Source organism: Diaphorina citri, unplaced genomic scaffold (genome assembly GCF_000475195.1).
Source record: "Diaphorina citri unplaced genomic scaffold, Diaci psyllid genome assembly version 1.1 scaffold2166, whole genome shotgun sequence".
NCBI classification, from domain to species: Eukaryota; Metazoa; Arthropoda; class Insecta; order Hemiptera; family Psyllidae; genus Diaphorina; species Diaphorina citri.
In genome coordinates this window covers 55,084-70,619 of record NW_007379591.1, presented here as the reverse complement: position 1 = coordinate 70,619, position 15,536 = coordinate 55,084, and the positions used below count along the sequence as shown (strand labels likewise).

The following is a 15,536-nucleotide window of genomic DNA, read 5'->3' as shown; positions in this document are numbered from 1 at the left end:
GGCTTTCACCCAAGCAGGCGATGGTACGCTTAGTGATGTGATCTTCTGCCGAACCTTGGAAGATGGTAAGAAACTTTTTTCAGGCCGGGGGCCACAAAGTTTAAACTCGGGTTAAGTTTAACTCTCGAATTAAGTAATCGGATCAAATCAAACTTAAACGGAGTTTAAACTGACTTCGTGGCCCCCGGGGGTTAGAGATTTGATAGAGGGAACTGTAACTGCTAAGGTCTTATCGTCCCGAAAGCGAAGGTTTGATAGAAGGAGGGTAGGTCAATTGAGGTATCTTCATCTGAGGGATTTTCATTTATTTTACTTCTAATTTACCAATCAATAGGTCAAGTTGACTAAAAGTTCATTTAATATACCCATAAATTTAATCAAAATCTGATAAATGGACAGGTACGGCGAAGCAGATAGAGAAACTAAAAATATTTCTTAGTTGCAAACAAACAAAAGGAAAAAGACGACTGTTCTAATAAAGTATTCTGTTCTACTTTGTTGTATTCTATTCTATTCTATTCTTTTCTATTCTCTTCTATTCTATTCCTATTTGAATTTCAGTCCCAGCCGCTCCGGCCCACATCAAAGCAGCCCTCGTTTCTCCTTCCCGCATTACCATCACCTGGCTACCCCCATCCCCCAGCAACGGCCCCCTAGTTTCCTACTCCCTCTATTCCCGCATCCTAGGCCCCGGCCCCAACTCGGCCTCGGGCGAAGCTGGGGGACCGCACAAGAAAGTCCTCCGGCCGGCGAGTGTGGAATATTTTGTGGATGTGAGAGGCGGTATGTTCTCAAAATCTGGTTTAGACGGCTGAGCAGGATAAATGTTGTACAGACCGTTCACAAAAGAAGATTTTAGCTTTGATATAGTCATATTTCTGTCAGCTAATATGACCTGTCTTACAACTGATAACTATAAATTCCAGTATATGTACATGGGTACCTTGAGAAAGGCACACTAAATTGTCTGCTTCAAATGTCATCCACGACACCTGCGATCCTCCTATTGTAGCTTTTATAGCCGGTGTTACAGTCCTTTTGCGCAGCTTCTCTGATGGCATCCAATTATTTTGTCGCCAAATGAGATACTAATAATAGACGCAATCATGGTGGTGCTAATAACTGAGAGTCAAAGTACCTTCAGATATTTCATACAGGGTGTCCTTCAACGACCGAAAATGAGAGAGACCTAGCTAGAGCTATTCCAAGGAAGAGTTCTGACGTCATATTTTCACACTTCGCACGTCGTGCACAGGAAAAATTGACAAAAGGTTCGACGTTTTAGGAGCAAACCTTGTGTTGACCCAGCATCCTAAATGGGAAGTATTGAATTTGGTTTCTTCTCTCTTATCTGATGTGAGACACAATTTAGGATGGGCATACTACAACAGAAAATCTTAAAGTTCAATGTACTTACTAGATCTGAAACAAGAAGAATGAGAAGTCTTTCGTGAAATAGACCTCAGATGATTTTCGGCCGTGATTACCTTAAAATGTTGATAAATATGTGGCCAAAGTCAGGTACAAAATAGGTTATAACTTTGCCTCTAGAAACACCCTGTATACAGAGAAACATTCTCTGGAGAATTGAGAAATACAAGCAATAAAAAAATGATAAAAATCATGTCGGTACCACCTTAGGAATGGAGGAATTGCAATGATAATGAGCATCATAAACTGCAATAAAACAAATTCCCGACTCCATATGTCACCATAACGGTGAACCATGTTCTAATTAGGAATGCGCTAAAAATTGCATGTGAATCACGAACGTTAAATAATGTACATTAGTATTCAGCTTGTTTTGCGAATTCCAGGGAGAATACAAGTGTTAATTTGAACTTCCTACTTGTGTATTGGTGACAATGTCAGGAAAATAATTTATTGTCATTCATTATTACCAGAGCCCGGTAGAATATGGCACTAATATGATCCTCCCTTACTGGTGAATTTATTTTGAGAATCAACCACAGAAAAACATAGTAATTTAAGATTACAAGGCAAACACCTCGTCAAATCTGTCTCCAGCTGGGAAGGTCCCCTCCACACTTGCCCCATTCCCGCGCTGGACGGCCAAACCAATCCTTTGGTAGAGGAAGGATTTCGCCTTCACGTCACCTGTCTTTTCGCAGAGCCGGTTCCCAATATCATCAATGAAAATTTTCATCTCGTTGCAGAACGGGCCCATTGTCTCCAGAGCGAGACCTTTGAAGATGTACCCGTCTTGGATAAGGTTTGCATATTTTATTCTTTTTCTTTGGCAGGCGGCTTCGGCTGCGGATCGTGGTTGGGTGGAAGATCTGGAAACGTACGAATCTGCGAGGGTGTCGACGACAGTCACGTCCCAGATTAGTTTCTGACCTCTAGACCATGCTATGAGTGTCATGCCATCGGGACGCTTCCCGTCACTCCGTGAGACAGGTGACGTGAAGGCGAAATCCTTCCTCTACCAAAGGATTGGTTTGGCCGTCCAGCGCGGGAATGGGGCAAGTGTGGAGGGGACCTTCCCAGCTGGAGACAGATTTGACGAGGTGTTTGGCTTGTAATCTTAAATTACTATGTTTTAAAATTGTAAAAAAAAAGAACAAGGTTGTTTTAATAATCTTTTTTTTTTTTGTATTTATTAAAGTGTTCTTACAAATACAAATAAAAAAAAAAAGATTATTAAAACAACCTTGTTGTGACAAGCTTTAGGAAAGTTTATTCCTAAGGCATACCACATTATCAGGTAGACCTGACAGAGACAGGTACGCCTGAACAGGTCTACCTGATACCTGAGCCCAGCCACTCACTATCAGATAGAACTCACAGGCGGACCTGTTCAGGTGTACCTGTCAGGTCTACCTGATTGTGAGTGGCCGCTAAAGACTGATATGAGGATATTTTACGCTACTGACACATTTCCAAATATGTATAAGCTAAGAAAACTCCTCCTCAAGTGAACACTAAGGCGGATTTCACATCTAGACTGCAACTTGTAGTGTACGGCAGTTTTCATGTTGATGGCTACATAGTCTTATGGGCCTGTTCACACTTGAACTTTAAGTTTGAGTGTGAACAGGCCCATAAGACTATATGTAGCCCTAAACATGAAAACTGCCGCATACTACAAGTTAAACTTGAAGTTCAAGTGTGAACAGGCCCATAAGACTATGTAGCCATCAAAGTGAAAACTGCCGTATACTACAAGTTGCAGTCTAGATGTGAAATAGCCCTAACTCTCAAAGTGAGGTTTGTAATCTGTAATTACGAGTAAGTCCCGCTCCAGCCAGCCCCGTATCCAGAATTTTATTGAGGGGTACCCAAGAATCCAAACAGTGATGTTGGGGGGTGGGGTGCTCCAAATTTTCAGAGTCCACCCCACAGTAAAGGACCAAAGTCCGAGAGGGAAGGCCGGGCTTCCTCGTTTCCCATAGATACAGCCCTGGTCCCAGCCAATACAGTCAAACTATTCTTTCTGGTGAGAAAAACCTCTGTGGTGTCGCACTAGGCTTGGAAATGTTTTTGCCAACTCTGAGAATCGAACCCGGTATCAACAGCCCCTTGCCACAGACCGTGCCCCTGTCTTCAAGTATTCTCAATTTTGTTTCACAGTGCCTCCAGAACCTCCAGAACTGATCGTGGTCGTCCCATGGAGCCCGGAGCTACGTTCAAGTCTGACTCAACAGGTGAGTGAGTCAGGAAGAATAGAACGAGTCAGTCCTATTCTAGATAGGTAGAGGTGAATCATTCACTGTCACACTAGGCTTGGAAATATTTTTGCCAACTCTGAGAATCAAAACCCGGGGTTATCCAACAAACCCCTTATCCCCTGTCTTCAAGTATTCTCAATTTTGTTTCACAGTGCCTCCAGAACCTCCGGAATTGATCGTGGTCGCTCAAGAACTAGATGCCTTACATTTGAAATGGACAGACAGGGTAGAATCCAGTATCCCTATATTAGGTAAGTTACATTCTTCATTGATTGGTTAATGGACTGATTGATTGATTCATGAGGGTTTGTCACTTTATCATTGCTAAGTTTATTAACTTTTTAATGACTAAACTGTTAAGGTTCGTTCTCGGAACGGCTGGCTTTCTCCTATCCTGTCTCTCTCTCTTCGATTTCGGGACATTCATTGATTGGTTAATGGACTGATTGATTGATTCATGAGGGTTTGTCACTTTATCATTGCTAAGTTCTTAACTTTTTAATGACTAAACTGTTAAGGTTCGTTCTCGGAACGGCTGGCTTTCTCCTATCCTGTCTCTCTCTCTTCGATTTCGGGACGATAAGACCTTGGCAATTACAGTTCCCTCTATCAGACCTCTTAAAAAAATAAAGAAAAAGAAAAAAAAATAAAAAATAAAACCGGAACAGAACAGTCCATTGAAAAATTGTCTCTTTTTGTTCTTGTGGTAGTGGTTGGATAGAGGGAGCTGCTGCCCCGAGAGCGAAAAGAGAAGAAAGCCAGAATAGATAGTCGAAAGCCAGAGGTTCCAAAGATGAACCTTATATCACTTTGTTTATGTCCAGGTTATACGATAAACTTAATATGTTATGTCCAGGTTATACGATAAACTTAATATGTTATGTCCAGGTTATACGATAAACTTAATATGTTATGTCCAGGTTATACGATAAACTTAATATGTTATGTCCAGGTTATACGATAAACTTAATATGTTATGTCCAGGTTATACGATAAACTTAATATGTTATGTCCAGGTTATACGATAAACTTAATATGTTATGTCCAGGTTATACGATAAACTTAATATGTTATGTCCAGGTTATACGATAAACTTAATATGTTATGTCCAGGTTATACGATAAACTTAATATGTTATGTCCAGGTTATACGATAAACTTAATATGTTATGTCCAGGTTATACGATAAACTTAATATGTTATGTCCAGGTTATACGATAAACTTAATATGTTATGTCCAGGTTATACGATAAACTTAATATGTTATGTCCAGGTTATACGATAAACTTAATATGTTATGTCCAGGTTATACGATAAACTTAATATGTTATGTCCAGGTTATACGATAAACTTAATATGTTATGTCCAGGTTATACGATAAACTTAATATGTTATGTCCAGGTTATACGATAAACTTAATATGTTATGTCCAGGTTATACGATAAACTTAATATGTTATGTCCAGGTTATACGATAAACTTAATATGTTATGTCCAGGTTAGGCCTACCCTGTGATATTGTGCATACACGGACCAAAGGCACTGGTAAGTTCGAATAGAATATACCCTGTTTATACTGCCAGAATGAGACTGAAAAGTATCTTTACTCCAGTAGTCTAAACAAGGTCTTCATGTCATTGGTACAGAAAAGTTTTCTAATTTATAAACAAATAACCTTGCTTACGTTTTCTAGGTAAGTTACGTGAATATCTATAATGAGGGCTGTGATAAGTTCCGAAAACCCATGAAACTCTATTTCGTATTAATACAGGCCGGGCGGTGTGGCGCTTCGAACTCTTGCAAGTTGTGTTTAAAAATAATCCAACGCCAGCCTGGTTAACTTGGTTGATAGCGCGTCTGCCTTGTAAGCAAGTCGACGCGACAGTTCATTTTACGCCAGGGGCGGATTTTACCCTGAACAGGTAGGTAAAGTTCGTTCTCGGAACGGCTGACTTTCTCCTAATTTTTCTTCCCTTCTCCTTTCGCTTTCGGGGCAATAGAACTTGACAGCTACGGTTCCTCCATGAAACCTCTTTTAATAAAATAAATTAATAAACCCAATCTTTCATTTTTTTTTTCCAGTGCCCATAGCGCCCAGTGTTCATCAAATCCTCACGTACAACTCCTCTGCCGTGTCCATCTGGTTAGACGCGTGGGGTGACGGCGGCTGTCCGATGCTATACCACGTGATCGAATACAAACAACATGGGGTCGCGTTACCTTGGCAACCGCCCAGGACGGTTCAGCCGTCGGAGCGTGTGTATACGATAGGGAATTTGGCCCCCGGCACTGCCTATCCGACATCGCATCCCTTCACGAGGTGAGTAGACTAGAATATGAATAGAATAGAATTATTAGAATATACAATCGCGAGGAGGTCCCTGGAGAAGGTTTTACGAGTGACCTGCCGATGGTTTTTATTTAAAAATGAAGTATTTGTTTTCCTTGGATGTGGTCATAAATCGAATTTGAGAATAGAATAGAGTAGAATATGAATAAAATAGAATACCTAATGATTCCGATGGAGGTGGGAGAAGACATGGCAAGCCTCAGGGAGGAGGTGGACAGGAGATGGTCTCCTTTCGACATCGCATCCCTTCACGAGGTGAGTAGACTAGAATATGAATAGAATAGAATAGAATTATTAGAATATACATTCGCGAGGAGGTCCCTGGAGAAGGTTTTCCGAGTGACCTGCCGATGGTTTTTATTTCAAAATGAAGTTTTTTGTTTTCCTTGGATGTGAATTTCGTGACGTAACGTGATAGTGGTGTGGCTGTCCTGAACGAGATCACCTGCAATATTATGGTAAACTTTGAACTACATCTTTCTGACTCTCCATGACTTCACGTGACATGATGTGATGATAGTGTGTTTTGACCTTTACTTACTGAGTTCATACAACTAAAGCAAATATTGTGTTTATTTTGATTTCAGGTGAGAGAGCCAGAGTATACCAAAGTGAGAAGACAAGGGGGTAAACTGAGAGATCCGCATTCAGAAAGCCAAGGTAAGTAAGCCTCCGAGCTTCATATTAACTTTTACCCCCATCAGGACCTCGGGAAATACTTTGCGGTCCCGGGAAACAAAAAAAAAAAGGCCCAAACTAAATGTTGAATATCCTGCAATAATAGGGGACATGGATTTGGGTTAAAATAGTGAATAAAATTAAGTAGAATATACCTTGTTTATCCTTCTGGGATAGGACTGAAAAGTCCCTTTTCCCCCGCAGTCTAACCAAGGTCTCATATATTTTGAAATTTTACGGGGAACATATTTTTACAAACGGGATTGACCTTGTACCTTCATTACAATTTCATGTTCCTAACCAGGACCTAATGCTACAAAATAATAATAATAATAATAATAAGTCATTCTCACCCGATGGAGTTAAATAATGGCTAAAAAGAAGTTTGGTAAAACCCATCCCTAAACTAACATTTCTTCTCTCTCTCTCCCTCCCTACAGGTACAATCCCACCCAACCAGTTTGACCCCGAGCTTCCCTCTCACTCTAGCTGGCTCTCTTTCTCTTCTCTCTTCCTCTTCTTCTCTCTCCTTCTAATCGGACTGCCATCTCTCTATGTGTTCTACTTGTACTGCCACAAACAACGTAAGTATTGAGACTTCCACAAACAACGTAAGTATTTAGACTGCCACAAACAACGTAAGTATTTAGACTGCCACAAACAACGTGATTATTTAAACTGCCACAAACAACGTAAGTATTTAGACTGCCACAAACAACGTAAGTATTTAGACTGCCACAAACGACCTAAGTATTTAGACTGCCACAAACAACGTAAGTATTTAGACTGCCACAAACAACATAAGTATTTAGACTGCCATCTCTCTATGTGTTCTACTTGTACTGCCACAAACAACATAAGTATTTAGACTGTCACAAACAACGTAAGTACCTATTTAGACTGCCATCTATCTATGTGTTCTACTTGTACTGCCACAAACAACGTAAGTATTTAGACTGCCACAAACAACGTAAGTATTTAGACTGCCATCTCTCTATGTGTTCTACTTGTACTGCCACAAACAACGTAAGTATTTAGACTGCCACAAACAACATAAGTATTTAGACTGCCATCTCTCTATGTGTTCTACTTGTACTTGTAAGTATTTAGACTTCCACAAACAACGAATTTGGACTGCCAAGATTTTTTTTCTCTCATAGGTATTAAATTAAATTTCCAAAATTTCATATCAATGAAACATTAAAACAACGCAACGGCTACATTAGACTCGTGTGGTCTATATCTCTATTCCACAAACAACGAATTTGGACTGCCAAGATTTTCTTTTTCTCTCATATTAAATTAAATTTCCAAAATTTCATATCAATGAAACATTAAAACAACGCAACGGCTACATTAGACTCGTGTGGTCTATATCTCTATGTCGTAGCTTGTCCATCCCGTAGTATGCCTCTCGTAGTATGCCTCTCATCAGATAAGAAAGAGACAGAGGTTTGATAGAGAGCTGTAATAACAAAATTTTCTTCAATCAATTGATGAACTTTTCTAGTCAGGATCAATAGCTTTTTTAATACTTCCAATGGAACTCGCGCCTACCTCTAAGCGCCAGGTCGATTCCCGCCCGGGGCGGAATTTATCCTAAAATCAGATAAGAAAGAGACACAGACGTTTGATAGAGAGCTGTAATAATAAAAATTTCTTCAATCAATTGATGAACTTTTCTAGACAGGATCAATAGCTTTTGTAATACTTCCAATGTAACTCGCGCCTACCTCTAAGCGCCAGGTCGATTCCCGCCCGGGGCGGAATTTATCCTAAACAGAAGTTTCGATCTCAGAAAGGCTGACTTTCTTCTATCCTGTCTTCCTTATTTCTTCGCTTTCAGGATGACTTGACCTTAGCAGTTACAGTTCCCTCTATCAAACATCTTGGGGGGAAAACTAACAAAATACAATTACAAATTTCAGATAAGCACTATTATTATTAAATTGTTATCATTTCAGATAAGCAACATCGGGGTGATATTCTAGCCGAGTCAGCATCCATAGCTCAGCTACAGAATCAACATAATCGGGATCAACAATATGGGAGCGGGCGAGGGAGTCATTCACATCCCATGGTAAAATACAATTTCAAATTTCCGATAAGCACTATTATTATTAAATTGTTATCGTTTCAGATAAGCAACACCGGGGTGATATTCTAGCTGAGTCAGCATCCATAGCTCAGCTACAGAATCAACATAATCGGGATCAACAATATGGGAGCGGGCGAGGGAGTCATTCTCATCCCATGGAGCCCGGAGCGACGTTCAAGTCTGACTCAACAGGTGAGTGAGTCAGGAAGAATAGAACGAGTCAGTCCTATTCTAGATAGGTAGAGGTGAATCATTCACATCCCATGGAGCCCGGAGCGACGTTCAAGTCTGACTCAACAGGTGAGTGAGTCAGGAAGAATAGAACGAGTCAGTCCTATTCTAGATAGGTAGAGGTGAATCATTCACATCCCATGGAGCCCGGAGCGACGTTCAAGTCTGACTCAACAGGTGAGTGAGTCAGGGGGAAGAAAACGAGTCACTTCTATGTATTGTTATTGTAATCAGGCGCAGCTGAGTGAGCTAATCTAGGTCTTATTGAGAGGCTGACGAGACTGACGAAAAAAGCCGACGCCGTCTGAACAGGGGAAAAGGTGAAGAAGAAGAACAAGAAGAAAAAAAGGAGGAGGAGGAGGAGGAGGAGAAGAAGAAGAAGAAGAAGACGAAGAAGAAGAAGATTTAGAAAAATGATAAAAATGAAGACTCAAGTTTCTGCATAGAAGACAAAAATAAAAGAGATTTATTTAGTACAACTGTCAAACTGTAACAAAAGAGGCCACAAAAAAGGCCTTATTGGGCTCGATTCCCGCCCGAGGCGAACTTTGTCCTCAACAAAGATAAGGTTCGCTCTCGAAATGTTTTCTCCTTCGATTTCGGAACGATAAAACCTCTTTTGTTATAGTTCCTTCTGTCAAGGATTTCAAATTGTATTCTATCCCATTTCTATTCTATTCTCTTCTATTTCATTCTATTCTGCTTAATTCTAGGTTATACCTGTATTCTATTCTGTTCAATTCTAGGTTATATCTGTATTTTATTCTGCTCAATTCTAGGTTATATCCCTATTCTATTCCGCTCAATCCTAGGTTATATCCCCATTTTATTCTGCTCAATTCCAGGTTATATCGAGGACATCTGTCCATACGCCACATTCCAGTTGTCCAAGTCCCCCGCCTCAATATCCAGCCCGTACGAAGAGTCTACATACAGTGGTAATGTGTATAGCGGCCCTTACCACTCTGTACGTGGTACGTTCGTGTATCATCAGCCCAAGACCCCCAGTGTGGACTATAAACTAAGACATGTAAGTTTATATGGGCAGCCGTTCCAAGAAAGAACCGAGAACCATCAGTCCGAGAACGAACGAAAAAAATGGAACAACTTGTTCTAAGCTGACAGTCTAAATAAAGCACTACTTATACTTATTCTTATTCGTTTAGGATAAAAGTCGCCTCGGGTAGTACTCGAATCCGTGACCTAGCGCTTACAAGGCAGACACGCTACCATCCAGACTAACTAAGCTGGCTAAAACTTGTAAAGGTATAAACACACTACCACCACGTCACCTGAACTAGGTAACTAGGGAGTCGGAAAGATGTAGTTCAAAGTTTTCCCATAATATTGTAGGTAATTTCGTGACGTAACGTGATAGTGGTGTGGCTGTCCTGAACGAGATCACCTGCAATATTATGGTAAACTTTGAACTACATCTTTCTGACTCTCCATGACTTCACGTGACATGATGTGATGATAGTGTGTTTTGACCTTTACTTACTGAGTTCATACAACTAAAGCAAATATTGTGTTTATTTTGATTTCAGGTGAGAGAGCCAGAGTATACCAAAGTGAGAAGACAAGGGGGTAAACTGAGAGATCCGCATTCAGAAAGCCAAGGTAAGTAAGTTTTTATTTGAAAATGAAGTATTTGTTTTCCTTGGATGTGGTCATAAATCGAATTTGAGAATAGAATAGAATTATGAATAGAATAGAATAGAATACCTAATGATTCCGACGGAAATGGGAGGAGACATGGCAAGCCTCAGGGAGGAGGTGGACAGGAGATGGTCTCCTTTCGACATCGCATCCCTTCACGAGGTGAGTAGAATAGAAAATGAATAGAATAGAATAGAATTATTAGAATATACAATCGCGATACATTAGAATTATTAGAATTAGAATATTAGAATATACAATCGCGAGGAGGTCCCTGGAGAAGGTTTTCCGAGTGACCTGCCGATGGTTTTTATTTAAAAATAAAGTATTTGTTTTCCTTGGATGTGGTCATGAATCGCATTTGAGAATAGAATAGAGTAGAATATGAATAGAATAGAATACCTAATGATTCCGACGGAGGTGGGAGGAGACATGGCAAGCCTCAGGGAGGAGGTGGACAGGAGATGGTCTCCTTTCGACATCGCATCCCTTCACGAGGTGAGTAGACTAGAATATGAATAGAATAGAATTATTAGAATATACAATCGCGAGGAGGAGGTCCCTGGAGAAGGTTTTCCGAGTGACCTGCCGATGGTTTTTATTTAAAAATGAAGTATTTGTTTTCCTTGGATGTGGTCATGAATCGCATTTGAGAATAGAATAGAGTAGAATATGAATAGAATAGAATACCTAATGATTCCGACGGAGGTGGGAGGAGACATGGCAAGCCTCAGGGAGGAGGTGGACAGGAGATGGTCTCCTTTCGACATCGCATCCCTTCACGAGGTGAGTAGACTAGAATATGAATAGAATAGAATTATTAGAATATACAATCGCGAGGAGGTCCCTATTGTATGGTCAAATAATGGTCAAGGTTTAGTTGAGGCCGCTGCATGGTTTGTTCCTTTTCTCCTGGGTCTGTACTAGGCTAGGGTTGTCATACACTTCTAGAGTCTAGGTTAGGGTCAAAGGTCGGGGGCTCCGTTGTGGGTCATCTACTGACTTTGGCATTGACGGCCCGTCCGTCTCTCTTCTGGTTTCAGAGTCCGACAACCCGGGCAGCACGGACTCCGAGGTTAATAAGGTCAAAGGTCGGGTGCTCCGTTGTGGCCATCTACTGACTTTGGCATTGACGGCCCGTCCGTCTCTCTTCTGGTTTCAGAGTCCGACAACCCGGGCAGCACGGACTCCGAGGTTAAAAAAATCCTAACCCTACATCTGCCTATTTCAGAGTATGATGACCAAGGGTCCGAGGATTCCGACGGAGGTGGGAGGAGACATGGCAAGCCTCAGGGAGGAGGTGGACAGGAGATGGTCTCCTTTCGACATCGCATCCCTTCACGAGGTGAGTAGACTAGAATATGAATAGAATAGAATTATTAGAATATACCTACAATCGCGAGGAGGTCCCTGGAGAAGGTTTTCCGAGTGACCTGCCGATGGTTTTTATTTCAAAATGAAGTTTTTTGCACTCGCGAGTAGGAGGTCCCTGGAGAAGGTTTTCCGAGTGACCTGCCGATGGTTTTTATTTCAAAATGAAGTTATTTGTTTTCCTTGGATGTGGTCATCGGTTTTTATTTCAAAATGAAGTTTTTTGTTTTCCTTGGATGTGGTCATGAATCGCATTTGAGAGTAGAATAGAATACCTAATGATTCCGACGGAGGTGGGAGGAGACATGGCAAGCCTCAGGGAGGAGGTGGACAGGAGATGGTCTCCTTTCGACATCGCATCCCTTCACGAGGTGAGTAGACTAGAATATGAATAGAATAGAATTATTAGAATATACACTCGCGAGGAGGTCCCTGGAGAAGGTTTTCCGAGTGACCTGCCGATGGTTTTTATTTCAAAATGAAGTTATTTGTTTTCCTTGGATGTGGTCATGAATCGCATTTGAGAATAGAATAGGATAAAATATGAATAGACTAAAAAAGAATATGAATAGAATAGAATACGAATAGAATAGAATTATTAGAATATACACTCGCGAGGAGGAGGTCCCTGGAGAAGGTTTTCCGAGTGACCTGCCGATGGTTTTTATTTCAAAATGAAGTTATTTGTTTTCCTTGGATGTGGTCATGAATCGCATTTGAGAATAGAATAGGATAAAATATGAATAGACTAAAAAAGAATATGAATAGAATAGAATACGAATAGAATAGAATTATTAGAATATACACTCGCGAGGAGGAGGTCCCTGGAGAAGGTTTTCCGAGTGACCTGCCGATGGTTTTTATTTAAAAATGAAGTATTAAATTTGTTTTCCTTTGATGTGGTCATGAATCAAATTTGAGAATAGAATACCTAATGATTCCGATGGAGGTGGGAGAAGACATCGCAAACCTCAGGGAGGAGGTGAATCTATAATGGACATTGATTTTATAGTAATAATAATTAATTCACATCTTTATTTTCTTTATCCCCTCCACAGAGGTGAGCAAGGAATCCTCGTCAAGTTCCGAGGACTCTCTGGTGACGAGCGCACCCCGAAAACCCCTCCCCCCACCCACCCGCAAGACCAAGAGTAAAACCCCCACCCAGCTACTCATGGGTGGGAAGCGGGTGGTGAAAAGTTCTTCCGGATATTCTAGTCATACTGAAGAAACTACATTCAGGTGAGTAAAACAATGTTACCACCCACACCCACCCATTTGTAAGACATCCTTTTTTTTTCGCTCAGAGGTTTGATAGAGGGAACTGTAACAAAGGAGGTCTTATCGACCTGAAATCGGAGAGAGAAAGAGGCTTTCACCGTGAAAGCCACCCGTTCCGAGAACGAACCTTACCTGTTTAGAAATTTTAGGATAATGTTCAGTTGTTCACCCTTGTAAGACCTATAGACCTATAGGTCTTACAAGGGTGAACAACTATAGGTCTTACAAGGGTGAACAACTGAACATTATCCTAAAATTATAGGTCTTACAAGGGTGAACAACTGAACATTATCCTAAAATTATAGGTCTTACAAGGCAAAGGCAGACCTATAGGTCTTACAAGGCAAAGGCAACCGCTCCAAACTAACTATGTGGACGTTAAACTCGCAAAAAAGAAATATAAAAAAATGTAACATCAAATTTTAAACATTGTCTCTAACTTTTCAGTTACTTTAACTGCATTATTATTATTATTATTATTATTATTATTATTATTATTATTATTATTATTATTATTATTATTATTATTATTATTATTATTATTATTATTATTATTATTATTATTATTATTATTATTATTATTATTATTATTATTATTATTATTATTATTATTATTATTATTATTATTATTATTATTATTATTATTATTATTATTATTATTATTATTATTATTATTATTATTATTATTATTATTATTATTATTATTATTATTATTATTATTATTATTATTATTATTATTATTATTATTATTATTATTATTATTATTATTATTATTATTATTATTATTATTATTTCAAAAAATTCCGCCCGGGGCGGATTTTATCCTGATGGGATAATGTTCGTTCTCGGAACGGCTGGCTTTTTCCTATCCTGTCTTCCTTCTCTCTTCGATTTCGGGACGATAAGACCATAGCAGTTACAGTTCCCTCTGTCAAGCTCTTAAAAAAAAAAACCAACTAATATTAATTTCTACCCCCTTCCTCTTCAGTTTCAGTGATCGTCTCATGCACCCGCCTCCTCCCAGCCGCTTCTCAGATCGCTCTTCCATATCTAGAGACCTCCTCAGTGATTCTTCCGATCTGACCAAGCGGCGCCCATCCCGTGGTAGTAACAGAGGTGGACCTAATTCTAGGGATACCAATACTTTCCAGATAGACGTGTAAAGTCCCCTTTCAATCGCCCACCAGGGGTGGATGGAGGGACTACTTAAAAAAAAAGACGTGTAATGTGGAGCACAAGACGTGTGATGGGCTTAGAAGGACCTCACTGAGAAAGCAGGGACCTCCCAAGTGATTCCAGCCTCCCAAGTGATTCCAGCAGCACGCCATTACTCAGATGGTCTCCTATTCAGATACCAACCACGTGCAACGTTACTTAGCTTCAGTGAACCATTGGGAACTCGTACATTCAACGTGCTAATGTCGCTCGATTATTATTTTATTTTATTTATTTATTTATTATTTTTTTTTCAAAATTTATTTGGAGGGACTAATGACTAACAAACTAACATCCATCAAAGTCCTTGTTTTCTTCAATCTTCAAATTTCGATCTCAAAGAATTTTCGGAAATTGATTTCTGACAGAGCCCACGGTACTTTTTATTTAAGGGCTTTATTTTTAGTGGCAGGGTTCTCACGTGAGTTCTTCCACCCAACCACAAAATTTATATCTTAAATTAACCTAAGGACATTAGTAATGTCATTACTAATGATGGAATTCCGGATTTTCTGATTTTTCATCATCATTACTTGGAAATAATGACATTACTAATGATTATGTAAGGTACCTATTAGGTTAATGAAACTTAATCACATGTGATCTCATTTTTCTCATTCATAGATGAAATTAAGCTCTATTGTTAAATTCCAACAATGTTAATTATCTTATCTGCCAAATTGTTATTACTATACAGGGTGAACACTATGACTTTGAACACACTGTCCTCAACAGATAAGGTTCGTTCTCGGAACGGCTGGCTTTCTCCTATCCTGTCTTCCTTCTCTCTTCGCTTTCGGGACGATAATAGAATAGAATAGAATATACCTTGTTTATCCTGCCAGAATGAGACTGAAAAGTCCCTTTACTCCCGCAGTCTAAACCAAGGTCTTATATATTTCATAGGTAAAGTTTACAAATAAGTATATAAACCTTGCTTAACTTAAAAAAAAAATCCATTAC

At 39.7% G+C, this 15,536-nt stretch overlaps 1 protein-coding gene across 1 annotated transcript; it reads left to right on the top strand.

Annotated features, from left to right (window-relative positions):
* The first annotated feature begins 8,864 nt into the window (after positions 1-8,864).
* Positions 8,865-14,549, top strand: LOC103518364 (mediator of RNA polymerase II transcription subunit 1-like). The gene is made up of 7 exons (XM_026830188.1): positions 8,865-9,008; positions 9,893-10,077; positions 10,595-10,667; positions 11,869-11,973; positions 12,371-12,448; positions 13,136-13,319; positions 14,347-14,549. The coding sequence occupies exons 1-7, from the start codon at positions 8,972-8,974 to the stop codon at positions 14,519-14,521; spliced, it is 837 nt and encodes a 278-aa protein (XP_026685989.1). The 5' UTR covers positions 8,865-8,971; the 3' UTR covers positions 14,522-14,549.
* Positions 14,550-15,536: the final 987 nt, after the last annotated feature.